The following is a 19,285-nucleotide window of genomic DNA, read 5'->3' as shown; positions in this document are numbered from 1 at the left end:
CTACCCAAAGGGATCTACAGATTCAATGCAATCCCTAGCAAAATCTCAGTGGCAGTTTTTGCAGAAACAGAAAATTCATCCTAAAATTCATATGGACTCTCGAGGGACCCCAAATAGCCAAATAATTTTGAAAAAGAAAAACAAAGTTGAAGGACTCACACTTCTGATTTCAAAACATATTACAAATCTATAGTAATCAAAACAGTGTGGTGCTGGCCCAAAGAAAGTGGATCAATGAAGTAGAACAGAGAGCCCATACAGTATATCATTCTGTATATGATCATATGATCTTTAACAAAAGTGTCAAAATTACTCAGTAGGAAAAGGAGAGTCTCTTCAACAAATGGTGTTGGGAAAATTGGATATCCACATGCAAAAGAATGAAGCTAGGACCGTATCTTACACTATATGCAAAAATTAACTCAAAATTAGATTAAATATCTAAACATAAGACCTAAAACTATAAAACTCCAGAAGACGACATAGGAGAAAAGCTTCATGACATTGGACTTGGCAATGATTTCTTGAATATGACACCAAAAGCATAGGCAGCAAAAGCAAAAACAGACAAATGGGACAACATCCAATTTTAAAGCTTTTGTTCATCAAAGGACACAATCAACAGAGTGGAAAGGCAGCCAAAGGAATGGGAGAAAATATCTGAACCACTTCCTGTCCAAAGTCTTCATCTACAGTCCTGCAGTCAAGGCCACCACACATGCCCAGAGCTGCTCCCAGAAGCTGGCCCATCGTCACACAAAACTCCCAAGACACATTCCCTTTGTCCTCTTTTTTTTTTTTTTTTTAATAAATTTATTTATTTTACTTATTTATTTTTGGCTGTGTTGGGTCTTCGTTGCTGCGCACGGGCTTTCTCTGGTTGCGGCGAGCGGGGGCTACTCTTCTTTGCAGTGCACAGGCTTCTCATTGTGGTGGCTTCTCTCATTGTGGAGCATGGGCTCTAGGCACGCGGGCTTCAGTAGTTGTGGCACATGGGCTCTGTAGTTGTGGCTCACGGGCTCTAGAGCACAGGCTCAGTAGTCGTGGCACACGGGCTTAGTTGCTCCACGGCATATGAGATCTTCCCGGACCAGGGATCGAACCCGTGTCCCCTGCATTGGCAGGCGGCTTCTCAACCACTGTGCCACCAGGGAAGCCCCCCCTTTGCCCTCTTTATTCAACAAATGTTTCACAGGTAATTTTAAAACAAGCATCACCATAATTCTAGATAACAGAATTTATAAGTTGTAGGTTTAAAAGTGATTATAAATGATAATTCATTCTAATTTTCCTATGTTGCAGTCAGAGAGAACAAGCAATATGCTTCTCACTTCATCTCATTTACAGATGAAAAAAAAAAACAACCCGTTTGACATCCACATAAAAGGAAACAGCTAGACAGGGAAGGGATAAAAACACAAATCTCCAAGCCTTTGGTTGAATGGTCTTTCAATAAGCTGCAAATATGGTGGCATTACCTAGTTTAATGGACAGTTGCTCCCAGGCACTAACAATTCCCACCATCTTCACTATAGCTAACGTCCGGAATTGTCTAAGAATCATTTTATCACACCTGGGGCATCTTCCAAACCAGAGTGGGTGAAGTACGCAGGATGGCTGCCTCAGTGGCCACTTGAGAAGATTAGAGGTTAAGGCAAACTGGGTAATTTTTATTAGATACATACTACATTGGGCCAGGAAGTATATACTGCATGCCCCACAGCCTTTTTAAAAAATAAGCCAAACAAATTTTTGCTAACTTTTTAGCAAAGTTCCAAATTTACAGAGAAGTTACAAAGATACAAAGAACTATTTATTACTAAAGAACTATTAACATTTCACCACAGTTGCTTTATCGTTTTCTCTCGTTCTCTCTATATATACACACACATTTTTCCTGAACCACATGAGAGTAAGTTGCCAAAATAATGCCCCTTTACCCCCATATACTTCACTGTACAAATATTAAAATCAAATAATTAACATGGATACAGTACTGTTATAGACTACATACTGTCATAATGTCATTTACAGAAAAAAATGAGATCACAAGTTATATTTAGTTGTTACAAAATGTACATTTTGAAGTGTTAAAGGGGAATTTACAGTTTCAAACTAAGAAGGCAAAAATAAAGACGGAAACAAAACAAAAAACACTAAAAATACCAACGACTGCTACAATGCCGGAAAGGAAAAGGAAGCAAGCCTTTAGATAAACAGAAATTCAGACAATTCCATGACACGGATAACTGCGATTTAGCCTCTTCCAAGTTAGGTTACACTTTGCTTTTGTTCAAAAAATGACTTCGCCCAGGCTTAAACTTGATTTCACAAGTTTAGTCCTGTTTCTTTGATACAAAGATTTTCTAAAGTATCTTTATGTCAATCCTATCTTGTTATTCAATGTGAGGGAAAAAATACAGAGTTTTGGCTTTTAATACTCTTTTCCTGAATTTCATCTGACCCCAAAGGAATCACGAAAACTGACATTTAACAAAAAAATTTCAGTTACAGGAAACTCCAGATTAACTAAGTGACTACAATAGTGTTACAATGCACTTGGGGCCAAGGTATCAAATGGAGACCTCACAAAAAGAAAAAAGGCATACATTAGCCAGGCGAATAAAAATGACCACAAAGATTGTTGCTAGTACAGAAAGTGACCAAATATGAAATGCCACATATATAATAAGTATGCAACAATGCTCTCTCAACAGCACTAGCAGCACAAATTGCCTTTTGTCCTGTTCCACTTTTTGGGACCAATACATGAAATGAGTCAGCTGGAACAGGCACACAGAAAAGCTCTGTGCTGAGCCGTTAGCCAAAGGGGTCGGGAGGCCCATTTTTAAGGTATTAGTAATAGGGTGGAACTCAGCTACACGAGAATCCCAAAAGCAAAATGCATCCAAAACATGTGACCCCATTTTAGCCAAAGTCCACACTCTGAGCTTCATGACCTGGGAGTTCTCCATGTCAATCAAGATTCATCTGTCAGCGCTTCCAAAGAGTCACAGTGCCCCCTCAGCCAGCCCCTGGAGCCCGAGTGAAGACAGGACAGTACAGTAAGAAAAGATATGACTAAGAACTACAGGAGGCAAGAGGCAAGGCTGTGAAAGCTCTAAACATACAGCCCAAAAACAGTGCCTGTTTCTGACCAGGGAAAACCCACCAAACATCAACTACTCACAGAAGGAAATTCTGCCCAGGGGAAGGCTACAAAATCACTAATTACAACACAGGGGCCCTTCTTGGGAAAGGCCAGGGCTGAAGAGATAGTGAATGAGGGATAAATCAGAGCAATGATTACCTTGCAGTGGAATGAACTGCTGGTTTACCCTGAGGCAAAGCCCTCAGTGATCTCATCTATAAAATGAGGGGGTGGAAGATCTCCAAGTTCCTTCCAGGGTAATGGAAAGAAAACATGCTCCAGAGTCAGACAGATCCTGGCTCCACACCTGACTAACTGGGCAACTTAGGTCACTCTATGCCTCAGTTTCTTCATCTGTAAAACAGAGGTTCCACCTGCATCAGTTAAGGTTAGATTTGGCTGCGAATAGTGACTTAAAAAAAAAGCTTATTCCCCCAATCATAGAAAAGTCCAGAAGATGGCAGCCCAGGATTTGTGAGGTGGCTCTGATCAACAAAGTCATCAGAGGCATCTTCTGCCTTGATAGCCTTCATCCCAGTCACCTGAAGACTCAAGACGACTGCTAGGGGACTTCCCTGGTGGTCCAGTGGGTAAGACTCTGCGCTCCCAATGCCGGGGGCCCGGGTTCAATCCCTGGTCAGGGAACTAGATCCCACATACATGCCGCAACTAAGGAGCCCGCCTGCCACAACAAAGAACCACACATGCCGCAACTAAAGGAGTCGGCGAACCGCAACTAAGGAGCGCGCCTGCCGCAACTAAGACCCAGTGCAACCAAATAAATAAAATAAATAAAATGAATATTTTTAAAAATGGAGGACCTGCCATGACTCCAGGAATCTATTTAAAAAAAAAGACGACTGCTGGAATTCCAGCCATCACATCTATATTCCAGTTTTGGCCACATGTCTATATTCCAATAAGGAAAAAAGGGGAAAGGTACAAAGAAGGTTCCAGGAAACTACTATGTGACCACTCCGCTTGTAACCAGAATACAACCGCATGGCCATCCCTAGCTGCGAGGGGGGAATGAGGGGTGCAAATATAGTTTTACCTAGGACAAAGCACACATCCAGATTAAACCTGGGGTTCTATGACTATAGAAGAAGGGGAGACTGGATAAATCTGCAACACCTCTCATCGCATGTTAAGGATTAAATTGTAAATGTAAAGTGTCCGATGCTCCCTGGGCCCACAAATGTATCCCTTCCCCTCTGGCAGTGCTGACATTTTATGACCTGTGGTCTCGGCAGCTTGAGATGTCCTTCGGGAAACAGGCTTTTCCAGCCTGGTCTATTTTTTACTGGCTAGTCTCTGGCCACAGCCCATGTACCACCTGCATTCCAGCCATACCAAACTAACTCCCTCCTTCCATGCCTCCCAACCTTTGTACTCACAGAGCTTCTACCAGGGAAGCTCTCCCCAAGCCCTGGGCTGCACGATGAACCCCCTAGACATCCTAGGTCTCCCCTCACCTGCCACTTCCCCTCTATCCCCACCAGGTAGGGCTCTCCCCAGGTGCTTCCTCTCGGGTAGCATCACCCCCCCACACCCCACCCCACCCCGTATCATAAGTACTTTCTATGGGCCACGCCCTGTTCTAAGCCCTTTACACGCAGCTTTGAAGCTGATCCCAACAACCCTATGACACAGACTCTATAACACCCCCATTTTACAGATGAAGAAACCGAGGCACAGAGAGGTAAACTAGATGGTCCACAGCCACACAGGTTGTAAACAGCAGAGCCAGGATGCAAGCACAGGCTGTTGGACTGCAGAATCCATATCCTTTGCCACCACATGAGGCTGCCTTGACTCCCTGATTGAGGGGTCTGCATGTCATTTCAGACCAGGGATGGTCAAACCACAGCCCACAGGCTAAATCCAGCCCACCACCTGTTTCTGTAGATAAAGTTTTACTGGAACACAGACACACCCAGTTGTTTACAATGGGAGAGTTGAGGAGTTGCCATGGAGACCGCAGAGCCCACAGAGCCAGATATTAACTGTCTGACCCTTTACAGGAAAAGTCGGCCACCCCTGTTTCAGGCTGTCAGCTCCATAAGGCAGGGCCTGCACTGTGTTCTTCTGACCCCCACATCTCTCAGGGCATTTGTTTATTTGTTTTTTATTGAAGTATAGTTGATTTACAATGTTGTATTAGTTTCTGGTGTACAGCAAAGTGATTCAGTTATACATATATTCATTTTCATATCCTTTTTTATTATGGTTTATTACAGAATACTGAATATAGTTCCCTGTGTTATACAGCAGGACCTCACTGTTTATCTATTTTATATATAATATTCAATAGTCTGTATCTGTTTATCTCAAACTCCTAATTTATCCCTCCCCCATCCCCTTTTCTCTTTGGTAACCATAAGTTTATTTTCTATGTCTGTGAGTATATTCAATTTTGTAAATAAACCCATTTGTATCAATTTTTAGATTCCACATGTAAGTGATACCATATATTTGTCTTTCTCTGTCTGACTTGCTTCACTTAGTAGGATCATCTCTATGTCGATCCATGTTGCTGCAAATGGCATTATTTCGTTCTTTTTTATGGCTGAGTAATATTCCATTGTGTGTGTGTGTGTGTGTGTGTGTGTGTGTGTGTGTGTATGTACCACATCTTTTTTATCCATTCATCTGTCAATGGACACTTAGGTTGCTTCCATGTCTAGTGCTGTAATGAACACTGGGGTGCATGCACCTTTTTGAACTAGAGTTTTCTCCAGAAATACTGCACGGCATTTGGTATACACAAAAAAGGTGCTCAACAAGTACGTGGGGTGTGAACATCCATCAGGCCTAATTACACACAGAGAGGAGCGCGTCTGGGGGCTGATGCTGCCAACTCACGCAGGGCTTGGAAAGTCTCCCGACTGAAAAACCAAGGGGCCCAGAAAAACCGCCGTGGCGGCGTTCCCTGCACTGTTCACAACCCATCACAGTTCTGACGGAGGGACCACTGCAGGGACGTACCTGTTGCCTAATCCACTTAACTCCCCCCGAACAAGGGGCTCACAGAGAGCCCCAGCCCCACGCACACTCAGGAGAACCTGAATCCCACGGCTTCCTCGGTGGTTCCCAATACCTGCTCGTGGCTCACTGGCCACGTGACCGGCACTGCAGATAAACACAACACATCCTGGAAAAGAGTTACTAAACACCGAGGTCGGTCGCCTTTCAACTTGTTACATTTTCATCAAAATACTTCTAGAAAGGGACCAAACCACACAGAAACAGAAATAGTCCTTTAAAAACTACCGCACAACGTGAAAAGGTTATTCATGGCTCAAATGCCTTCTCCGACCTTCAGAGAACAGGCTTGTGTACCACTTTTCCTGATTGTATCGTTATTATTATTATTATTATTTTTTTTTTTTTATGGCTGCGTTGGGTCTTCGTTGCCGCGGGAGGGTTTTCTCTAGTTGGAGAGTGGGGGCTACTCTTCGTTACAGTGCGCGGGATTCTCATTGCGGTGTCTTCTCTTGTCGCGGAGCAGGGGCTCTAGGTGTGCGCGGGCTTCAGTAGTTGTGGCACATGGGCTCAACAGTTGTGGCTTGCAGGCTCTAGAGCACAGGCTCAGTAGTTGTGGGATCTTCCCAGAGCAGAGCTCGAACCCATGTCTCCTGCACTGGCAGGTGGATTCTTAACCACTGCGCCACCAGGGAAGCCCTGTATCGTTATTCTTGATAACATTACACAAGGCACAAATAAAGCACTTTCTCTCTGGGCTGTGACCATATCCAATCGAGTCTGGGTTATCAAAACCAAATTCTGGATGGTTTTCTTTCTAATTCTGTCTTGGCCATGCCCAAAATCCCATCAGGAGCTGCCCAGAGGAAATGTGCAAAACGCCTCCCATATTTCCGGCACAATCATCTCAATTCTGCTTTTAGCACACAAAGGCCCTCATCTCTCCTTTCCTCCCAGGGTTCTCCAACAGCTGTCCGCTGGAGCACACCCTGCCGGGCCAGAGGCTGGGCAGCCAATAGAGACCAGCACCCGATACACAAATCAAACCATTTGTCACCTGGGGCAGGGGGAGGAAGGCCTGAGAAATAGCTGCATACTGGCTATGGCTGGGTCAACAATGACCACCAACTCACCCCCAGGTTCCACGAAGTCACCCACTGGTCTGTTTAAAATACCAGACTCCCAGCAAACAAACTACTGCGTGCTAGGCACTGTGCCAGGCCCAATGCATGCAGGAGCTCACAGCAACGCTATGAGGCAGGTCTCACGCACAGATGAGGAAACGAGGGTCCAAAGAGGTAAGTGACTTGTAAAGGTCGTGCAGCAAAAACGAGGCAAAGCTGGACCAGCAAGGGGGTCTAAGCACGTCACCAGCCTGTGCTCCTGCAGGCTGTCCCCTCAGAAGCAAGGCGATTCCAGGAGAAGGAGGCAGTCCCAGCTTCCAAAAGCTCCCCAGGTGGCAACACAGAAGGTGGCCGGGATGGGGAGCAACGCATTCATTTATACACTGATGGTGAGCAGTGGGAAACGGTCCAGCCACTCTAACAGTTTCTACATGCACCTCTCCTAGGACCCTACAATTCCAACCCCAGTGTTGACCCAAGAGAAATAAAGCTTGTGTCCACACACAGACTTGTACACAAACAGCAGCTTTATTTGTCATAGCCAAAAACTAGAAACCACCCAAACGTCCATCTACAGGTATATCAATAAACAAACTGTGGTGTATCCACAAATGCACTATGACTCAACAACAGAAAGAAACCCAGTATAAACTACTGAGAGGGGCGGCAATGTGGACGCATCTCAGAACATCTTTCTGAACTAAACAAACCAGACTCCGAAAAGGATATACTGTATGGTTCTATCTACATGAAACCCAAAGAGACTAAACAAATTCATGGTGATAAAAATCAGAAACAGATTGCAGGGAAAGGGGAATGCACTGGAAAGAAGCACAAGGAAACTTCCCGGGGGGGCAGAAATGTTCTGTACCTTTTGGAGCAGTGGTTACATGGTATAAACAAGTATCAAAATTCAAACAGAGCACCTAAGACCTGTGCATTGTATTGTATGTTAATTATAACTTTAAAAAGATGCCCTTGGACTAATGAGTCATTCTGATGATAAAATGGAAAACAGATTATCACATGATTCCTTCCAAAACTAACTGCTTGGGAGAACTTAAAGAAACCCCAAAGAAACCCCGATTTGCCCATTAAAGTAAATTAGGTTTACTCACAGGCATTAGAAACAATTTCCCTCACAATATTACCTACCTAATATTTGCCCAAGGGGTCTGTCTAGCAAACAAAGATGAATGAGCCCACCAATGCTTCCTAACAAGCCCATTATAGTCATGACAGCAACCTGCGCCCTTCCATGGGAGAGATGGCCGTCACCATGGCAACTGGTGGAAGGCAGGAAAGGTGGATGGGGAAGGGAGCTGGAGAGCTAAAGAACCACCTTAGAATTATGACTGTCGGGATGCAATACCCCCCACCACCAAGATGTCCACATCCTAATCCCTGGAACCTGTGACTGTTACCTTACACAGCAAAGTTTTTGGCATATGGCAGATTGATAAAATTCAGAATCTTGAAATGGAGGGATTATCTAGGTGGGCCCTAAATGCATTCATAGGAGTCCTTCTAACAGGGAAGCGGAGGGAGATTTGACACACACAGAGGAGGAGGCAACATGAAGACAGGCAGAAACTGGAGTGATGCAGTTACGAGCCAAGGAATGCTGGCAGCCACCAGAAGCTGGAAGAAGCAAGAAGCAATTTTCCCTTAGAGTATCCGGTGGGAGCACGGTCCTGCCAACACCTTGATTTTGACCCAGTGAACCTGATTTCAGACTTCTGCCCTCCAGAACTATGAGAAAATAACTTTCTGTTGTTTAAAGTTACCAAGTTTGTGGTCATTTTTCATAACAGCCGTAAGAAAACTAATACAGATTGGAAGCCTTAAAGCTGTATTGCTTCTGCCAGCAGTCTACATTCCCCCAGTATCAACTCAAACTCCTAAGAAATTAATTTATTAATTTCAAATTAATCAAAGGGTTTTTTTTCTCTTGAAAGAAAACATCAGAGAACATCTCATTACCATGGGGTAGGCAAAGATTTCCTAAACAGGGCTCAAAAAGAACCAAACATAAAGGGAAAACATTGAAAATGTGACATTAAAATTAAGATTTTATGTTTACCAAGACAATAGGAAGAGATGAACTGGCAAACCATAGAGTGAAAGAAGATAGCTGCCTTCTCTAATATGCACTGCCTGTGTGCATGTGTACACAGACCCATCAATGAACTTGTATCCAGAAAAGAACTTTTACAAGTCAATACGAAAAAGGCAGATACCCCAATATATAAATAGACAAAGGACTTAAATAGCACCTTACAAAACATGACATCTAAATGGCCAATAGATACATGAAAAGACGCTAAACTTCATTAGTCTTCAGGGAAGGCAAATCAAAACCACACAATGAAATACCACCACATACCCACCAGATTGGCTACGGTGAAAACAACAGACGATGTCAAGTGTGCAAGAGTCTGTGGAACAGCTGGAACTCACACATTTCTGGTGGAGTATTAACAGACACAACCACTCTGCAAAACTCTCTGGCAATATCTCATAAGGGGGACATTTGCAATATCTCCACTCCTAGGTATCCACCCACAGAAAGGCATACATATTATTTCCCAAAACTATTCATATGGGCCAAAAACTGGGAAGAACTCAAATGTCTATCTGCATCTGCAATAGATATAAACATATTTAGTATATTCACACAATGGAACACCAAACAGTAGTGGAAATAAATAGACCACAACATGGGTGGGGCTCTCAAACATAATGTTAAGAGAAAGAAGCCAGATATAGAAGATCACATCCTGTATGATATGAAATTCAAAAAAAGGCCTAACTAATCTACGGTACTAGAAAACAGAATAGTGGAGCCCTCCAGGGGGGCTGAGGGGATGACTGCAAGGGATGGGGTTGGGGGGCTGCTCTTTCTTGATCTGGGTGTGCTCTGTGTATGAAAATTCATTGAATTATGTACGCTTATGAGTTCTGTACTTTTCTGAATGTATGTTAGACTTCAAATTTATCCTCAAAAACTCAGTTATTCAGAGATTATGTGAAAAGGTGTGGGCAGCTTTCCTTTTTCTCAATAACGTTTTCGAACCGCAAAATGGATGTAAGTTAACCTTAGGGGGAAAAAATAATGGAAAAAAGAGAAGAGAAGAAAATAAAAATCACCCACAATCCCACCAACAAGGAAAACTATGGTAACCATTTGGTGTAAATCTCCCCAAATACATGTACGTTTTAAAAGCAGGGGAGAGTTCCCCTGGTGGCGCAGTGGTTAAGAACCCGCCTGCCAACGCAAGGGACACGGGTTTGAGCCCTGGACCGGGAAGATCCCACATGCCGCGGGGCAACTAAGCCCGTGCACCACAACTACTGAGCCTGCGCTCTAGAGAGCGCACAACTGCTGAGCCCACGTGCCACGACTACTGAAGCCAGCACGCCTAGAGCCCGTGCTCTGCAGCAAGAGAAGCCATGACAATGAGAAGCCTGCGCGCCGCAACAAAGAGTAGCCCCCGCTCACTGCAACTAGAGAAAGCCTGTGCACAGCAAGGAAGACCCAACACAGCCAAAAATAAAAAAACAAATAAATAAATAAATTTTTTAAAAAATAAATTAAAGGTGGGGGAGGGGACTTACCTGGTGGCGCAGTGGTTAAGACTCTGCGCTCCCAATGCAGGGGGCCCGAGTTCGATCCCTGATCAGGGAACTAGATCCCAAATGCATGTAGCAACTAAGAGTTTGCATGCCACAACCAAGGAGCCCATGTGCTGCAACTAAGGAGCCCGCCTGCCGCAACTAAGGAGCCTGCCTGCCACAACTAAGGAGCCCACCTGCCGCAACTAAGACCCGGTGCAACCAAATAAATCAAGAAACTTAAAAATAATAATAATAAAATTAACAGGTGGGGGAGAGGGGATCCTGCAGGGAATGATTAACACACAGCAGTTTATAACATATACAATATATTACATATATTGTGCATATTACATATATTATATGTAATATGCAGTTTCGTAAACTAAGCAACTGCCCCTTTATTATTATTGTCAATGAAACGATCTAGTGTCCCTAAACTATTTGAGTGCAGCCTCAGAACAATCTGACAACCCGGACAGCAAGATGTGCAAATCCTTCCAAAGTACACAGAGGCAAGAACGTTAAACCAGAGCAGTGATTTTCAAACCTAGTATCACCACCAATTACCTCTAAAACTACTGGAATATTCAAAAACCATTCATTTTAATGCAGTATGATTTTTAAAGTTAATATACGCCCCTACTGGCTTTGCTAAATGGGCCAGGTGGCCCCAAAATCCTGGGAAATCACGGCTGGAGGCTAAACACTACCTTCTCAAAGTATGTTAACGCAGATCAAGACAAAAGCAAGCCCTGGAAATCTAGTCCCTAAAGGTCCACCCTGGGTGGGCTGTGGTGGGTCTGAAGTCAGGGTGGGCATGTCTGCTGACCCAGAAGACAAAGACTGATGGTTGCGGACAGCAGGGCAAATGATAAACGTACTAACTCAAGGACAAGGCTATGAGCAGGTAGAGAACTAAGAATTATAACAGTAGCAAACACTGGCCAAAACAGAACTAAGTCCTGGTTTGATTTCTTCTCTGTCATGCATTCATTTGCTTACTCATTCAATAATACCTGCTGAACCTTTATTATATGCCACACCCTGTTCTAGGCACTGGCAATACAGCAGTGAACAAGACAGGTGAAATTATTCTCTGTCCTCAGGGAGCTAACACCTAGTGCAGAAAGACAAAAGAGTAAAATACGGAGCATGTCAGCTGGCGGTTAAGTGTTAAGGAGGAAAAGCAAGGAAGGGAGATGGGGATTAGAGGCTGGAAGAGGGAGTAAGTCACTTCCCACAGAGATGTAAATGTCTGGTTCCAAGTTTTAAATGATCTCTCTCCCCTCAAAGAACTCTAGGATAATTACGTTAATGGAGTCCCAGAGTCATCCCAGCATTCAAAAATTAGACCAAGAATTTTATGGACCAGAAAGGGTCCATTTACCAAGGGGCAAATTGAAGATCCAATAATAGCTCCCACTTCCCAGGATCCTGAACTATTCTCAGCCCCTTATACACCGGTGTCTTCATTTAATCCCCACACTGAACTAATGAGAAGCATAGGGGTAACACCATCTTCAACATTTAACAGATGGGAAAACGGAAGCCCAGTGCAATAAGGGAACTGGCCCAAGGTAACAGGTGTGCTAAATGCTGACGTCAGGACACACTGCTCTAACTTTCCAAATAAATGTCCATTGGTGGCCTGAGGTTTTCTTTTGCTAACACTCATCTTCCTTATCCTATTCAAGATTTGCCTTTCAGTGTTTTACTGAGTTCTCACAATCCCACCAATCACCTGGAAAACAATTAGAAGCTGGTTCCATATTTTTTTTTTTGGCCGTGCAGCTTGTGGGATCCTAGTTCCCCAAACTGGGATTGAACCCGGGCCCCCTGCAGTGGAATCACAGAGTCCTAACCACTGGACCACCAGGGAATTCCCTAAATATATTTTTAATATTTGTAGCACTTACCTCTTCCGGAAATTGTATTCATTTGTTTAGAGGCATTTACTCTTTAATGCCATCTTACAAATCTCTACCATGCTGTAATGTCTGAAATATTTTCTTTAAAGAACTATAATAACGGATTATAGAAACTCCTTAATGGGTATTCCCTCGCCTGCCCTCCCCACTTCCCCCGGCTCTGATTACTTCACACTTTCTCAGCCAATGAGAGAGCCAAGTGTCCTGGACATGCTCTCCTGAGCGTGTCCCACCTGTGTAGTTTTCCCTCCTGTCACCTCTGTTTATGTCATTTATTTTGTGTTCTGGCCAAACCACCTTCCTCAGGGCATGGGGATGAGGATGAGAGTACTACAAATAAGTTAAGGCAGAATATGATACTGAATGGTAAAATATAAGCGTTACAGAAACTTGAGGATGTGCAAGCAGACACCTGAGTAAAGTGGTGACTAGGGGGTGACTGGTGCAAAGCCCTAGGAGCCGGTGGAGGATGTCATCAGCAGCGTGGCAGCCTGGGAACACTCACCAAGGACTTCGAGGCTGGAGATTTCTCATTAACTGCAGGCAATTTGAAAAGAACTGCAAAGGGACACACCATGAGGCCCCCAAATGCAGGGAGATTGACCCAGACCACCTACTTGCACCAAGGCAATACCGCGGACTGGGGAAGGGTGGGCTCCTTCCACTTCTGAATCCTGCGACCCCTCCACTACTTGATGAGAAGATGCCCAAGTGTTTTAAACACTGGAGTAGCTCCAGAGTAGCTGGAATGGTGCCTCTGAATAATTAAATGGACAAATGAATATATTTTCCAAGTTTCTGTCTTTGTCCTCCTCCATCTTCCTTTTCACTGATCTAGATCTTCCTTTATAAGACCCCTTGAGAAGAAAGTATGCAGTCACAGCCATCAAAGATTTTCTCCGGATCACTAAATGGAGCCTTGGCCACAGCTGGGGGAACACAGATGTGGGAAACAAAACCTGACACTGAAACATTAACCATTAGAAAGAGACAATGCTTTTGGAGTCAGTGGTAGACTTCAAAACCAGTGCATCTACTGTGATGAGAACAAACATTGGCAGGCAGCTATAAACCACAGTAAACAAACTCAATAAAGATGAGACCTTAGCAGCACACACAGTACATTTCACCTGTGTAGCCTGCAATCAGGTACATGTTGTTGTTGTTGTTATTATTACTATTATCATTATTATAAATTTTGCGTCTTCTCAATCTGGCCTTCAACCTTAATACTCCAGTAGATTTAGATACACAAAAGCATGAGTTACTCCAATTCCCCCTAAATCCACTCCAAAGAACAAATCCTTTAATATACATGGCAGGTAAAATGCCATCCCCAAGTGAAATAACAGTAATCCAGGGTAAAAGCTCTGTTGGCCTCATAAGCTACTTGGGAAAAAAAGCATTAAAGGTGACTGTCCAACACACAAACCAAATGCTATCACCAGCAAGGCATGGTGAGGTGCCATTAACAACGCAATTACCAGGAACTGAAATCAGCTTCAGTCCTCTCATCTTCCTCCTCTCGGCACTCGACCCATCCTTTCAGCTCTCCAAGAATTGAAGGGGAAAAGGGAAAGGCCAAGAGCAGACACTGGGGCTATTTTAAGAAATAAAAGGATTCAAAAGTTAAGGTGCAACTTCCGCTAACACAGTAGCAGATCTCCAAGGAAAGCCCGGTGAAAGTTCTCTGTCTATAATATCAACTCAGGTTCCATACGAAGGAAGTCATCTTCCTCTTAAGTTGAGTTTCATGTAAATAACTGCCTGCTGTTTCAGCTGTAAACAATCTGAAACTTACAAAGGGAGAGAGGACCACGCACTCTACTAACCAGCAGAGAGAAGCAAGACTTCCCAGGGTGTGATTCAAATCTCACAAGCATCCTTAAGAACCCCAAGTCCTAATATCCAAGGGCTATTAAGGACCAGACACAAGATCTCATCAACAACCTCTCCAAAAAGCCCCATTCTCCTTGCATGGATATTTGTATTTTCCTTTGACTTGCTTTTGAAAAACAAAGTTAAAAAATGTCAGCAGCAGTACCCCATCTGCTCCTTTCAAGTGTTCCTCACTATTCTCACTACTCAGTCCACACAGCACCGCGACCCCTTCCCTTGACACCCATCCTTCCACGTGTCCATAACTAGGCTTCCCAACTGTGAGGGTAGAGTGAGCAGGGAATTTCAAAAAACACCTAAAGGGGAAAAATAATGATAATAATTTAAATAGCGACCTGCCATTTCGAAAGGGGAGAGGGTGTCAAAGGAAAACAAAAAACAGAAAAAACCCTAAACTTCCGTCGCAGAGATTGGAGGTTCCCGGCCACCAACTGGGCAGGGGGCTAGCATGCGCGCCGGAAGCCGCCGAGGATAAGTGGCTGGTTTCTGGCGGTGGTGGTGGTGGTGGTGTCTTTAAACGACAAAGTTTTAAATGAACTATGATATGAGGAGAATTGCTGTGATGGGACCAGATGTACTAGCTCTTTCATCCAGGCGTCAAGCACGCCCCCTCTGCCTCCCGTCCTCAGCCATTCTCCAGGAGTACGGGAAACAGCTAGCAGGCAGGGCCCGGGGACCAGCGCGCTCGCCCGCCCGCCGCTCCAGTCCCAGCAGGAGCCAGGGCTCTCCCTCCCTCCCCGCCACTGCGATGCGGTCCCGGGGTGGGGTGGGGTGGGGTGGCGGCGCGCCGAGGGGAGCGGGGACGCGGGAAGGGCCCGGGTGCCGAGGCGACCCCGGCTCGCCGGCGGCCCGATCGCGCGCGCACACACTCACACTCACAACAAGCGGCGCGCGGGGAGGGGCGGGCGGCCGGCGCGTTACCTGTTCTGCCAGCCCTGGAGAAGATTGGTGTATTTGCTGAGCACGCCCTCGAGCGCCGGCTCCCTCCGCCGGCCGCTTCCCCCGCACGGGCTAGCGGCCACCGAGCCCGGGCTACTGCGGCTGCCCCCGCCGCCGAGCGCGGCGGCCGCCGACCGACCGGAGACCCCCCGGCCCGCTAGGGAGCAGGAGGGCGAGGAGCCGGCCGAGGTGGCGCGGCTGCTGCTGCGGCTGCTGCTGTTGCTGCCCCCGCCGCCGTCTGCGCCCTGGGCCGCCCTCTCCATGGTTCGCGCGCGCCTGGGACGCGGGTGCCCGCAGCGGTGGCGACCCCGGCGCTGGAGCTCCTGGCGCGGCGGCGGCTACAGCTCCGGGCACCCGGGCCGCGCGTGGCTGCTCCAAATCCCCGGGAAACGCCTGACTCATACAGGAGGAAGAGGAGGAGGAGGCAAAGGAGAGCTGGGAAGGAAGCCAACGGGGCTGGATGCAGCTGCGGCCGCCCCTCCTCCCGCCGCGGCCCGGGCCCCGGCCCCTCCCTCCGCACTAGTTTCCCCGGCAAGTTCGGAGCGGGTGGCCGGTTCGGCAAGCCCTCCTCCGGTTCCTCCTCCTCTGCTTTCCAGTCCCCGCGGCCGCCCAAGCCCGGGGCTCGGGGCGCTCCCGGCGCCGATGCGCAGGGTGGGCACGCCCGGAATCCACACCCTGCCGCCCCCTCTCGGATGGGAAGGTGCGAAAGGGAATCTCCGCGCGTCACTCCCCACCCCCCACCCACCTCGGGACCTGGAGGGAGGGGCGGTCCCACCCACCGGGTCCACCCGGATATGGACCCGCCTGGCCTAACGCCGGCTCACGCGCACACTCTTCTCAGTCTTCCGCACTGAGCCTGGCCCGGACACACGTATACGGTCACCTGGACATCGACCTCACTGGCCGAGCCAAGAAGCAGGGCAGGGAGGTTCTCCGGGCTCTCCTGTGCGTCTGGGAGGGGAGGGCAGGGCAGGTAAGCTCTCCCGGGGCATTTTCACCCAGCGGAGTTATGGCACAGTGGACACCAGGGCCGGGACCGGAGGCAAGAGAACTCGGGTTCCTGCGAGTGCCTCCTTAAATTGAGCGTCCTAGGCGCCGCACTGCCCTCACCCTAATCCCCACCCTGATGGACACATGTAAACCTGGCAAATCCAGCCCTACCTGGTGTTATCAGACATCACGAAGCACCTGGGAACCGGAGGCTCCGAAATGGGTAAGACTGCACTGAAGGCAGGAGAAATCAGAGATACAAACAGAGCGAAGTATTCTGTCTATTGGCTGTAACTTCTGCCCCCCCCCCTACCTCCACCCCACCCCACCCCCGCCCCAAGGTACACGGAGCTGCAGCTGGGTTTCTAAATCTAAAGTTGTGTTTTTGCTCTTCCACAAAAGTAGATGGGTTACACTCTCTCCACTGCACTCATCATTTTTGTGCATATAAATATCCAATGCAATCTGGAAGTTTCCAAAATTACCTAGAAAATAGCTTTGAGGATCTCACACTCTCCCCAACACACACACACAAGAAAACAAAAACAAATATTGATAGGTGATCCCCATCTACAAACCCATAAAGCAGATAAATAATTCAACAGTTAAAAAATTACTAAATGAAATAGAGTCGGCTTTCATGGGGACAGTTCCCCCAGCCTGACCCCTTTCTAGCTCCATATCCTTCCAGGAAGCTTTCAAAGGTGGGTTAGCTCTAGCAATTTTCATGGAGAAGCTTCTGGAGCTGAGGAGAGTTGGTTGTGCCCTGAATAAATTACAATCCCAAGTACCCACACAGTGTAAAAAGAGAAAAATTCTCAAGAGACTGCATGGTAGAAAGGACCAACTTTGAAGCCAGACGGAGCTGAGTTCTAATCTATGACCTTGATCACGTTACCTCTTTTAGCCTTAGTTTTCTCACCTGCAAAATAGGACTGATGATACTACTGGCTGGGATGAACTACGTGAGAATGTTTATTTGTTCAAAATACTTACCGCCTCTTGCCCTGGGAGGACTGTTCTCCCTCCACATGACCCTCAGGCTTGGCCATGGAATTCTTTTGGCCAGTGGACTGTGAACAGATATAATAGATGCTATGTCCAAACATAAGTCTAAGAGTCATCACATGGTTCCACCATCTTTCTCTTCCTCCTGCCAGGTGAGCAGCATGTCTCAGATCAGGGCTGTCCTTCAGCTTGGGTCGTGGAGTGAGAAGACGTGTGACAGAGCTGAAGCCAGTTAGCCTTGGCCATGCCACATGCACAAAATCTTTGCCGCTGAGATTTTAGGAACCATTTTGCCCCACAGCATAACTTTCCCTGAGCCAGCTGGTCAGTGTGTGAGTGTTCTTGAAGCCCTTCATTGGCATGAGGACTGGGAGGTGGGCACATACTGAACAATAACCGTCAGTCATTATATGTCCATACAGCACCCCTCGTGGGGGCCTGCCACCTGAGGGTCCGGCTAAAAGTGGGGAGGTGCCATCATCTTATTTCATATTATCGAACCTCTACCACCATTACTCCATCCTACCCAGCCCACCTGTGACTGGATGAGCCAGGCCAGGAAATTCTCACTTTGGACTAAAACATTGAGACCCTTGAGATAGTCCAGTTGAAGGGGGGAGGGGCTACACTGAAAGGACTAGTCAAGGTCAGAGTCCTAGTCTGTTCAGCCTGCTGTAACAAAATACCACAGACTGGGAGCCTATAAACAACAAATATGTATCTCTCACAAATCTGGAGGCTGGAAGTCCAAGATCATGGTGCCGGCATGTTCAGGTTCTGGTGAGAACCCTCTTCCAAGCCTCAGACTTCTCACTGTGTCCTCATGTGGCAGAAGGGTCTTGGGAGCTCTGTGGGGTCTCTTTTATAAGAGCACTAACCCCACCCTCATGAACTAAGCACCTCTCAAAGGCCCCACCTCCTAATACCATCACACTGCGCATTAGGATTTCAACATAGGAATTGGGTGGATATTGATAAGGGATTCAAACCTCTCTGCTAAAAAGAAGAAAAAAAATTTTTTTCCAATGCATTTTGGCCTTGTATTAATTCATATAATGCTTTAATTACTCTTGCAGACAGTGTAGGAATTTTATAGGGAAAGTGAGTAATTTGATCAAGTCACAAAAAAAAACAAATGAGATATCATAACTCTAATTTTCCTGCATCCCAGTCATGGTAGTAATTTATGTCAAATACATTTTATGTAGAACATGATTGAGGGAGTTTCTCAGAAACTGTGGTTGACAAATATTCAGACCATAGAAGCCAGGGCTGAGCAAGAGCTAGCCAGCTGTGTGGGATCAGAAACGGCCAAAGAGGTAAGTCACTAGCAAGAGGTGCATGGAGCAGATGTGCTGCAAGAAGAGGCAAGACCATGACAGAGAGAGGAGCACACATGTCCCCACTCTTCCCCGCCTCTTCACCAGGCTTGTGCTTCTTACCCATGGAATTGGGTGTTTTGTTGTTGTTGTTGTTGTTTGTTTTTTTAATTGAAGTATAGTCAATTTACAATGTTGTGTTAGTTTCAGGTATACAGCAAAGTGATTCAGTTATACATATATATATATATATATATATATATATATATATATTCCTTTTCCATTATGGTTTATTACAGGATATTGAATATAGTTCCCTGTGCT

General features: G+C 46.1%; 1 protein-coding gene across 3 annotated transcripts in view; it reads right to left on the bottom strand.

The window, feature by feature from the left end:
• OSBPL10 (oxysterol binding protein like 10) overlaps window positions 1–19,285 on the bottom strand; it is a 375,172-nt gene that overhangs the window by 275,719 nt on the left and 80,168 nt on the right. Inside the window, exon 1 of one of the 3 annotated variants that reach the window (XM_068558342.1) lies at window positions 15,627–16,317. The exons of 1 other annotated variant lie outside the window; for it this stretch is intronic. In XM_068558342.1, coding sequence (XP_068414443.1) covers window positions 15,627–15,907 — 281 coding nt within the window. In that variant the 5' untranslated portion in view covers window positions 15,908–16,317. Of the gene's footprint in view, window positions 1–15,626; window positions 16,318–19,285 lie in introns of those variants that run through there. One more of the 3 variants, XM_068558343.1, reaches the window with a different exon arrangement.

This window comes from Eschrichtius robustus, chromosome 12 (assembly GCF_028021215.1).
Source record: "Eschrichtius robustus isolate mEscRob2 chromosome 12, mEscRob2.pri, whole genome shotgun sequence".
NCBI classification, from domain to species: Eukaryota; Metazoa; Chordata; class Mammalia; order Artiodactyla; family Eschrichtiidae; genus Eschrichtius; species Eschrichtius robustus.
Note: the sequence above shows the minus strand (reverse complement) of the source record. Positions and strands in the feature narration are given on the sequence as shown.